This window comes from Natator depressus, chromosome 21, assembly GCF_965152275.1.
Source record: "Natator depressus isolate rNatDep1 chromosome 21, rNatDep2.hap1, whole genome shotgun sequence".
Classification (NCBI taxonomy): Eukaryota; Metazoa; Chordata; order Testudines; family Cheloniidae; genus Natator; species Natator depressus.
This window is the reverse complement of record NC_134254.1, coordinates 12,593,813-12,604,743: the sequence shown is the minus strand read 5'-3', so window position 1 is coordinate 12,604,743 and position 10,931 is coordinate 12,593,813. Positions and strand designations below refer to the sequence as shown.

The 10,931-nt window shown below is 45.6% G+C and overlaps 1 protein-coding gene across 1 annotated transcript; it reads left to right on the top strand.

Moving 5' to 3' along the window:
* The first annotated feature begins 737 nt into the window (after positions 1–737).
* LOC141975557 (large ribosomal subunit protein P2-like) lies at positions 738–9,270 on the top strand. The gene is made up of 5 exons (XM_074936006.1): positions 738–895; positions 4,172–4,295; positions 6,621–6,669; positions 8,402–8,491; positions 9,151–9,270. The coding sequence occupies exons 2-5, from the start codon at positions 4,173–4,175 to the stop codon at positions 9,225–9,227; spliced, it is 339 nt and encodes a 112-aa protein (XP_074792107.1). The 5' UTR covers positions 738–895; position 4,172; the 3' UTR covers positions 9,228–9,270.
* Positions 9,271–10,931: the final 1,661 nt, after the last annotated feature.

Sequence of the window (10,931 nt, the reverse complement as noted above, 5' to 3'; positions counted from 1 at the left end):
GGGATGGGGTGGGGGGTAATTGGCCTCTATATAAGAAAATGCCTCAAATATCGGCACTGTCCCTATAAAATCGGGACATCTGGTCACCCTAGGTCTCCATCACTTTTTAGGACTAGGTTTTCAAAGTGTTGTTTATTCGTGCCACTGGATAACTCGCTGTCGTAGGGTCTGTATAGAGGTGTAATGCCCTGTGGGCATATTATGGGGGAGATTAAATTAGCCCTCAGTGAGCCCGAGCCAATCAATGGTCCAGATCTACATGTCAGCCTGGAGGCAGAATGCAGTGATGCTGAGCCAAGGCTGTTATATGGTCTATATCTTGGTATAATGGCCTATGGGCAGAATATGGTGGAGCTTAGACTGGTCCTTGCCAGGTATGGGGGGCTCCATGGTCCATACCCAGGTATGCCAGGGAGAATATTAGAGCCTCCCGTGGTCTAGGCCCAGCCCTGTGCCCCGGAGCAGCTTCCCCTCCCCCCGTTTGCCAACCCTGAGGGGTGCCTTGTGCTCCCCGCCTCGCTGGCCCCGCCCATGGGCTGGAGAAGAAGGGGCGGGGCTCCTGCCCTCTTTCCCCCTTTCCAACATGGCGGGCCCGGCGCCCATTGCCCGGTCTCTGTACGCACGCGCAGACCTAGAGCCGTTGGGGGCGGGACTAATGGAACGTTCATTCTGTATCTTGTTTTCTGGTGTGTTTAAATGGCAGCTTGTGGGGCGGGGCAGCGGCGCGTGACGAAATGGCCGAGGGAGCGAAAGGCGAGGTGACCTTTGACCCCGCGCCCTTTGCCCCGCCCCGCCCGTGAGCAGGGGCCGTGCGGCCCCGTAGGCCAGTCGTCAGCTGCTTCTCGGAGCGCGGGGCAGAGCGTGCACATCGTTTCGGGTCTGTTCCGGACTTAAAGTGAGTGCGGGCCGCGCCCCCCCGAGAGCCCTGGGAACCCTGCCCCCGCCCAGTGACTGGGGTCCGCCCCCCCGAGAGCCCGGCCCCCCGGCCAGTGCCTGCCCCCCCCCTCCCCCACTGAGAGCCCGGCCCCCCGGCCAGTGACTGCCCCCCCCCCTCCCCCACTGAGAGCCCGGCCCCCCGGCCAGTGACTGCCCCCCCCCCTCCCCCACTGAGAGCCCGGCCCCCCGGCCAGTGACTGCCCCCCCCCTCCCCCACTGAGAGCCCGGCCCCCCGGCCAGTGACTGCCCCCCCCCTCCCCCACTGAGAGCCCGGCCCCCCGGCCAGTGACTGCCCCCCCCCTCCCCCACTGAGAGCCCGGCCCCCCGGCCAGTGACTGCCCCCCCCCTCCCCCACTGAGAGCCCGGCCCCCCGGCCAGTGACTGCCCCCCTCCTCCCCCACTGAGAGCCCGGCCCCCCGGCCAGTGACTGCCCCCCCTCCCCCACTGAGAGCCCGGCCCCCCGGCCAGTGACTGCCCCCCCCCTCCCCCACTGAGAGCCCGGCCCCCCGGCCAGTGACTGCCCCCCTCCTCCCCCACTGAGAGCCCGGCCCCCCGGCCAGTGACTGCCCCCCCCCTCCCCCACTGAGAGCCCGGCCCCCCGGCCAGTGACTGCCCCTCCCCCACTGAGAGCCCGGCCCCCCGGCCAGTGACTGCCCCCCCCCCCCCCACTGAGAGCCCGGCCCCCCGGCCCAAGAGCCCTGGGATCCCCTCTGCCAGTGACTGGGACCCACCTCCCACTGAGAGCACCAGCCACCCACCCAGTGACTGAGGCCTGCCCCCCCACTGAGAGCCCAGGGGAGGGGGCCCTGTTTCCCACCCAGTGAATGGCCCCCTACCCACACTGAGAGCCCTGGGGGTCCCCTGCCCCTCAAATGACTGGGGCCTGCCCCCCACTGAGCGCCCTCAGTGCTGGTTCTCTCAGTGCTCTTCCACTGACCTAAGTTTGCAGTACACATGGTTCTATAATACAGGGGGCCTGGAGGGAGCAGGGGCAGCCTTTAACTTCTGCTTCACCATTATGTGTATGCAGCTTTCTCTGGACAGGCCTGGAGTGGGACTTGCATCATTGGATTCTACTGGCACCCTTTGGAAATCAGCATATTTTAGAGTGAAGATGAAAATACTGTTCTACTCAATATTTGTGTTGAGAGTTATCACGGTGTAGGACTTAAATGAGCAGCTAGATTTTCAGCTTAATAGAAAAACACACTTTTCTGTCACAGTACAGCATGCAAACTTTCCTGTAACGCTAACTTTGCAGTTAGTTCAGGCAGATGGGTTTGAATTAGTGCACCACTGCAGGCATTTAATGCAGAAAAAGTTTACAACTCCATGAGAAAACAGGTTGATTTCCAAACTACACGAGGGCTTTAAATGCAGCTCTAGCCAATCGATTCGTAATGTTCCTGACTCTTTAGGGAGTAGCTGCAAAATGTCTGTTTCAAAATTAGAAATATGGCTCCTAGTCAAAACTGCAGTGGGAGGCAGACATGAAAACAAAATGTGGTAGGCAGTCTATTGAGAGAAAATGATTAAGCACCAACAGTTGTGTTTGGTGCTGTATAAGAATGCTGTTTCTCAATGACCGGTCCTTGAGATCTCTCTGACACGGTTTAGGAAGGCAGCAAGCCACTCCCTGGTATCAAAAAGCTTGAGAAACATTGGTCTAGAAGACTGAATGTACTGATTTGTTTACTCATGGAAAAAGTGGAAAGGACTAATTTTCAGAAACACCTATTAGATGCTGGGTAATGATTTACCCTTCTTTTATTTAAGGTGTCAGCGATCTTCTGTTTTCCAAGGGGAGCAATTGAAGTATTGCTTACCAGCCACTAAAATGGCTTGTTTGGCATCAACTTTAGGCCTTGGTTCAAGGCAGGTTTACCCAATTCTGTATGATACTGAACTCCTCCCTGGCCCATCTCTTTCTCTCGGGCACATACCCCCTTCCCGCAAAGTAACATATGCTGAAAAGTTGACCTGCCTAACATTAACACTTTGATGGGATGTAGGAGAAGTCCCATATTCTTCAGAATTCTGTAGATCCCAGGCCTTATTTTGATCATGAGAAGTAATTTAAACCCTACCATTTTTTGTGATTTTTGACCTTTTCTAAAAATGGTTTGCTCTCCATCACCATCAGTTTAGCTGTCACTATCCCCATATCTGGACTGGTGACGTAGTTGAAGCTCTTTTCTTTTGGAGCTGAGAAAGAAATTGCTTTTATGCTAAGGCCTTGTTTTCATTTAACCTGGCAGAGCCATGTCAGTTAGGGGCACGATTTTTTTTTTTAAACCAACATAGCTATGTCAACAAGGCCCTGTAGTGTAGATGCAGTTTTGCCAGTATAGCAACATCTGCACTACAGACTGATTCCGGCACAGCCATGTTGGTTGGGTGTGTGCTCCTTGACTCATAGAGTTTTGCTGGCAGAAGTCTGTAATGCAAGTGTAACTATACTTTTACCATAGCAGTTCACAGTGCAGCTTTGCCAGGATAGTCGTGTCCACCTTAGGAGCACTTGGCCAGTATAGCATACGGGTAGTCCATACCGGTAAAGCATTCCTAGTATAGATGTAGCCTTACTCTGTTTATACTGGTATAGCGTATGCTGTTGCCCTGAACCAGCAAACGGCCTGGTGTGCACTAGATGATTAGGTCAGATTAACTAGGTCGGTTGGGGTATGAAAAATCCACTGAGCGGCATAGTTAAGCCCACCTAAATCTCTCTGTACATAGTGTTGGCCTAGTTACCACCTCTCAGGGAGGCGGATTACCTACGCAGATGGAAGAATCCCTCCCATTCATGTAGGTAGTGTCTATGCTGAAGTGCCACGGTGGCGCATTATCAGCTGTGTCACTGCAGTGTTTTAAGTTAGACAAGCCCTAAGTTATACTTTATATTAGCATAAAAGTGCTGATACAGCTGCAACCATGCTGGAAGGTTTTGCTGGTGTAACTATGTTGGGAAAACCTTCCTCGTATAAAGACAGCATAAAACCTTGCCTGCTAGTTTGAGACACAAGGAGGTATCTGTATCTGATGCCCTTTGCTCCAGCAGTTTCCTCCCTCTGGATTTGTAGTTCAGTAATAGTCATTAAATGCTTAGATGAGATTGTTTATATTCTCTTTTATGTACCATAGGTTCTTATATCCTGACATGGGAGCTCTTTAATGCAACACTTCTGTATCCAAGACATTAACTTGAATTCTTTCCTGTGGGCGTCTGTTTCAGAATGCGTTACGTGGCCGCTTACCTGCTTGCTGTCCTGGGTGGCAACAACAACCCTACAGCCAAGAACATCAAGAAGATCCTCGACAGCGTTGGTATCGATACAGATGATGAGCGTGTCAACAAGGTTGGTTTCTTTGCATTAGTGTCTCTCTTGCCTTTTGAAGTAGTTACAGGAACACTCCTCTGAGAGAATATTTGAAGCAGTTATCTTACGCTCCAGTACCATACAGAATATAATGCCCTGGTAGTTTAATAGTGTAAACGGGCTTGTTAAACTTCTGTCCTGGTCTGTAATGCTTTGGAAAAGCCTAAGGGTTCTTACAACTTGCCAGTTGGAAGTTCACTGGCGTTTAGTGCAAACATAGGACTGGAAGAGACCTGTTGAGTCTGGACCCCCACAGCTCCCGCTTGCAGTGATGGAGGTATGGGTTCAAATCTCAGAGGAATCTTGGCCAGGGGAGTAAAAATTGTGACACTTGAGTGCAAAGTGTTTTTGTGGAGGGGAGCAAAGTTCAGGCCCTCCTTACCTTCCCAGACTGCTGGAGACAGTGTCTCCTGTGAAGATGGTATCCATGACTTCTGGATGATTGTAGGCATTTGGACTTAGTCAAGGCAAAGATACTCGTATCCAGATATCAGCAGGAGAGAGAAAAACACACTGCAATATGAAACTTTTGAGACTTGGGGGCTGGGAGGAAATCCAGAAGAATCTCTGACAACTTTTCTTTTTTCTTCCCAATGTACTTTTGTCACTATATATAGTCTCTATCAGTAACAGAGTACATAAACCCATCTGCAAATGTTCTCTCCTCTAAAAGCTTTAATATTGATTGTTGTCTACTGATTCATAGTATGAACTGTAATATTAATTACTGCTGGGAAAACACTGTACTGAAATACTATTCCTGATTTTCTTCAGTAATTGACTGTCCTATTGATGCCTACCTCTGAATGGGAGGAAGAATGGGGAGGGTGTATGGGTAAAGAGAGAAACACACACACTTTATATATAAACATCTGTTTTTGGATAAAGATCTGTATGTGATGTAACCTTTCTTAGCTGTACTATGTGGGCATGGCAACTGGAAAACAGCCAGCGTCAGAGCAAGGTGGCAGCAGGTTTGTCATGTGGCTCTTAACCACATTGAAGCAAGGCACAATAACACCTTACGTGAAAAACGTGGACGACTTAAAGCAAGTAAACAGCAGTCTGCAATCGTCAGGGACAATCTCGTCTGTCCCACTTGTAACCGTGTTTGCTGTTCTCGCATTGATCTGTCCTCGCATTTACATGTTCGCCTGTAGTATTTGCCGAGTCCTGATACGTCAACATCAGCATGAGACTCCATCCCTGTCTATGGGTGATATGGGCTGTTCAGTTAATTTATTATTTATGGTGCCTAGAGGCTCCAGCTGAAATTGAGTCCTCATTGTAATAGGTGCTATACCAGGTGGGTACTGTTCTGAGAAACGTGGAGTAGGTGGACAAAAAATAGGAGGGAAACAGAAGGAGGGAACAACCTTGTTCAAGGTTACAGAATAGTTCAGTGGCAGAGCCGGGATAGAACCCAGGGTCTCCCAACTCAGAGTCCAGTGTCCTGATTTAGTTGGGGATTGGTCCTGCTTTGAGCAGGGGGTTGGACTAGATGACTTCCTGAGGTCGCTTCCAACCCTGATATTCTATGATTCTATGATACCTCCCCAAACTGTTGCGTTCCCAAATAGCTTTAAGCAATTGCATGCTATGAGAAATTTTAAATAAAGGAATAATTTAACTTTAAGACTTCGGATCAGCTTTTTTAGTGTTAAAATGTTAAAAGCCTGGATGAGTTCAGTGACGCCTGATCCTGCACCATAAGATGAAAGTGCATTGAGCAAATGAGCATGCAGTGACTCGTTACTGAACTTCTACAGCTTTCAAACCTGTAGTTTATAGTTTCTATTAAAAGAAAGTGTTATACTAGAAGTCTATTGTTTGTTTGTTTTTTAAAACCACTTCCTTACCTGCATGTGTCTAAAATGTCAAATCTGGTTTGTTCTTTGCTATTTATGCTATGTAATTTTAGCACTGGTCAATGTCGGTGTCACTTACCTCCTTCCCTTTCTAATGCACTAACTTCATTCAATACTGCAACGTTTGGGTTGCAGATACTGCAGGGTAATGTTTTTTTATCCTGACAAGTGTTCTGTTCAGATCTTATTTAAATTTTATGCTAATATTGCTGTTAGTTGATCTTGTAAACATTCTCCAGAAACCTACTTTTTGTCTCTAAGCTACTCTTTGTCCCTTTAATTCCTTAATGCTCTGTTTAATTATTCTGTTACGCATCCCTTTGTGGTAATGCATATGTTGGGGAATTGCCAGTGTAAAGAGACAACTAAACACGTCGAACACCCAAAATTCCAGGATTGATCTTTAACCTCTTTCTTCTTCTCTCTCATAATAAAGGTCATCAGTGAACTGAGTGGCAAAGACGTTGATGATGTTGTCAACTCAGGTAAAAACTTACCAGATTTTAAGAGCTCAGTTGTTGCAAGACAAAACTAGACAGATCAATCCATTTGCATTTCTGTGGATTCATCTAAAAGGGAAATGTTGGGTTTCATATTTGCTTGACAGAAGCAAACGCCAGCTAAAATATTGATTTGCAGAGAAGTGTCTCCAGGCAGTTGTCTGTTACAAGCTTATTAAAATACAGTAGGTGTTTGTCCCGGCAGCTCAGTCGGTGTTAAAGTGCATTTTATTGTAAACGAGTGTATAGATTCTTGCTCTAAATCAGAAGATGAGCCTTGTATGCAAAGGCTTAAAACCAACTCTGACTTCCCTTTATTTGAAGTGGAAATTGGATATTTATTTTATCCCTTCAAATGGAAAAACACTCCCCTTGTGACTATGGGAAGACACAAGAATGTAACTAGAGTGTCTTTGATTAGTATTATGAACTAATCAACCTAATTTTGAATCACTGTTCACTTCCGTTAAATTACAGATTCACAATGGAGTATCAAATTTTTAGGTATACCCCAACAGAATACAGTAGCAATCTTTCAGTTCATTTTTTCCTGCTATTATGAAAACACTTACTTATATGCGTGTAAGCATTACCATTAAAATAAAGTTGCCACCAAGATTCTGTACTAAATTAAGCAGGGGTTAAGATTCAGGAAATTCCTGAGTTTCAATAAAGCCTGGGTTATAGCTTCTGGGGCAAGTCACTTAATCTTCCTGAATGTGTTTTCCACATCTCAGAGAGTGGGGAAATGATAGGAGGCTTAATTAATCAGTGTTTGTAAAGTTTGAAGCAAGTTTTAATAGCTGAATGTTAAGTTCATTACATTCCTTTCAGATTTGGTTCTGTGCTACATTATAAAGGCCATTGATTTTTACTCTCGTGTTGACTTTCAGAAAGATTAAAATTCAGGTCTCCACTTCCTGCGGATATTTTATTCCTGTGGAGTTTAACTTTTATAATTCAGAGGCACACTCTCTAGATTCAGAAAATGTGGCATTGAGCATTGGAATAAATTTAGTGCAAAGCTGAAGACCCCATTTCATTTTGGTGTACTAGTTTTCAGCCCAATGCTCATTTTGCACACCAAATAATTTCCCAGCACAAATCAGACACTTCCGAGATTAGTGTTCACTTTCATCCAATGTGAGCAAAAGTGATTTGAAATAACTGAACTTGGGGGAGGGATAGCTCAGTGGTTTGAGCGTTGGCCTGCTAAACCCAGGTTGTGAGTTCAATCCTTGAACGGGCCATTTAGGGATCTGGGGCAAAAATTGGGGATTGGTCCTGCTTTGAGCAGGAGGTTGGACTAGATGACCTCCTGAGGTCCCTTCCAACCCTGATATTCTATGATTCAAAATGGCCATTTTGTTCCATGCTAATTCATTTACTACGTAACACATTTAGTGCAGCTGCTTGTGAATTTTCTGTTTGGGCAGCGTTTATCTGTGTATACATTTCAGAGTGGTTGCCTTCACATGTCTACGAAACACATGAGACAAAGGTTAAAAATCATTTCATTTGTCTCAAGTGCTATGCCACACAGTGCTGTCTTGCTTCAGGCGTGCACTTGTGCCCTGTATGTGAAATGTTGTCCTTGTGTCGGACATCATAAGACGAAAGGTTACCTAGGTACAACACGTTCTGCCTAACTTTGAGGGCTCTTAGAATGAGGCTGTGTGTGTGTGTGTGTGTTGTTTACAAGTCTCTCATGTCATAGGCCTCTCCAAGTTAGCCTGTGTTCCAGCAGGAGGTGCCCTTGCTACAGCCCCTGCTGCATCTCTGGCTGGTGGTGAAGGCGCACCTGCAGGTATGTCTTGTTTTTGTGGGAGGGGCGTTCCTGGGTTCTGTGTGAGACTGAGAATGCTTCTCTCTTAAGAGGGTCTCTTATTATCCACAAACAGAAAATCCATGAAGAATCTGACCTGAAGCATGAGCCTTCATAGCTTTCCTAACTGTAGGAGCTGCTGTGCTTGGTTTAAACGTAGAACTGCTTTTTTTTTTTTTTAAATGTACACAGTGCAAACTTTTAAACCAAGATTAGCTTGGGAAACATCTTACAGGAGTGACTGTTCATTTTAACGTAACACTTTGGTGACTGAGGATTGTATTTTCTAAAGCTACATGGGTGAGAGGCTCAGATGTCCCATTAAATGTCAATTCGATTTTTGCACCTATGTCATTTGGCGCTTTTGAAAGTCTCCCCCAGTTGGCACAGAATAAGCCTTAAAAACCAGGGCCTGCCTGCCCAAAATTTCTTTTCCTGGGGCATAACTTTTATTGCCCTCAAGTGGCGGGGAGGTAAAGGATTGCTTAAATTCATACATACTACATTTGTCTCCGTGTACATGCACACAGTATTCATTAGTCAAACACTAAATTAACATGCACAAGGGTGATCCAGACTTCTGTCTCTTAGCAGGAGCTACTGGACTTTCAAATATAATTTACGCTTTCTTTGACTTGCAGAAGAGAAAAAAGAAGAAGAGAAGAAGGAAGAATCTGAGGAGTCTGACGAGGACATGGGATTTGGACTCTTTGATTAATCACTTTGTTCTGGAAAAACAATAAAAATAGCAAAACCCAAAACTTTTACACACAGACTTGATTTACATACTAAAGATAGACATCTTAGAAGGTACTCCCTCCAGAAATTCAATTGGATGCCTAATTCCCTTAGGCTCTTCCTCTTCTTTACGAAAGGATTAATGGTTAGTGAGGGATGGGGAGCCCAGTGATTTATCAACCTCAGTGAAATCTACTAATGAGGTTTTCAGAAACATGTTTGCTGCATTGCAATATTTAATTACCAAGAGCATATAGTAGTATGGGAAAGAAATGTTTTCAGATCCTCACATATGCATGCTCTCTTGAGTTAAATAGGCCTATTGGATAGCACAAATAAGAAGATCTCAGTTCTTGCTTCTTTCATTGCTGTGGGACCTTGGTTGTGAAACGTAACTGCTCTCTCTGCCTCACTTTCCCCATCTGTAAAATGGGAATAGTACTTCACAGGTGTGATAGGGTTAATATTTATAAAGCACTTTAATATCCTTGGATGAAAGGCACTATAGAAATGCAAACTGTCGCATTCAGAACCTGAACAGGCTCCAACTCTCTGCACCAGGCAAGGGTGTTGGAATGCTAGAAGTAACAGATGGGACTTTAGTAACTGCAACTTCCACAACTGGGTGCCAGTATGCTTTGCTTTACGCAGTACAGTTCAAACATGCATGCAATTCAATATTAGGGCACTGCTAAGCACCGTATATACTTAATAAATATCCACATATTGCTTCCTGGCTTTATAAAACAGACTGGTTTGATCATGGAAACCTAGCCAATCTATTCTGCTGTATAACCATCCAGTTTACCATGTTCTACAGCTTCCCTATCCTGCAGGATCACAAAACTCCTTTTATTGCACTTAAAAAATGCAGTCAACTTTGTAAAACAATTTGATTCATGGAAGAACTAAAAATCTAACTCTTCTGTTCTGCTTTTCATCTGCTTCTCAAAGCAGATAAATCACCATTTTACAGCTGGGGAAACTGAGGTTTATGGAAATGAAATGACTTGCCCATGGTCATACAGCAGGTCAATGGCAGATCTGGAAATGGAACTCAGATCTCTGATTAGTCCACTGTTCTATCCACTAGGCCATGCTGCCTCCCCAGTAGCCGCAGCGGTGGTAGAACAGGGGAAAGTACAACTGATTGCTCAGCAGAAGGTAGGATTCTGTTCCTTAAAATGTATCACGTTTTCCATTACTTGAAATTCACTGTTTCTGGTGTTTCTGGTATTCATTGCCCTGATGTCTGTATAGGTAACTGGGAAACCCGTCCTAATGTAGGGGATCAGTGAAGGTCAGAGCCGTGTACCTACCCTTCCTTGACTCTGTTTAGAAAGCTAATCTCCGTCTCCCTTCGCTTTTGCTCTTGTTAACCTATGCCCTTGTACTTTAAAATAGGATTAAGGCATGAGCCTTGCGTTGATTCGTAATGCAGTGATTAGTCTAAAGTGCCTTCCAGGATTTTAGGCTGTAATGTGTATTATAGAGTTGAACATCATGTAAACATTTATAATTCCCTCTTAGGGACAACTCAGATGAGAGAGATTTTCCTGATAGTTGGGAGTTTTTCAAAATATTCCTTACAGGCTGCCTTATGCATCCATCCTATATTTAATAACCAAGACAACTCCCAACCTTTCATTTCATCCCCCATGCCTCTCCACTGTGGCTATGCATG

Coding starts and splice junctions, on each gene's coding strand:
- LOC141975557 (XM_074936006.1), top strand. CDS start 4,173: ATGCGTTACGTGGCCGCTTACCTGCTTGCTGTCCTGGGTGGCAACAAC. Junction 4,296..6,620: donor ATGATGAGCGTGTCAACAAG/GTTGGTTTCTTT, acceptor CTCATAATAAAG/GTCATCAGTGAACTGAGTGG. Junction 6,670..8,401: donor TGATGATGTTGTCAACTCAG/GTAAAAACTTAC, acceptor CTCATGTCATAG/GCCTCTCCAAGTTAGCCTGT.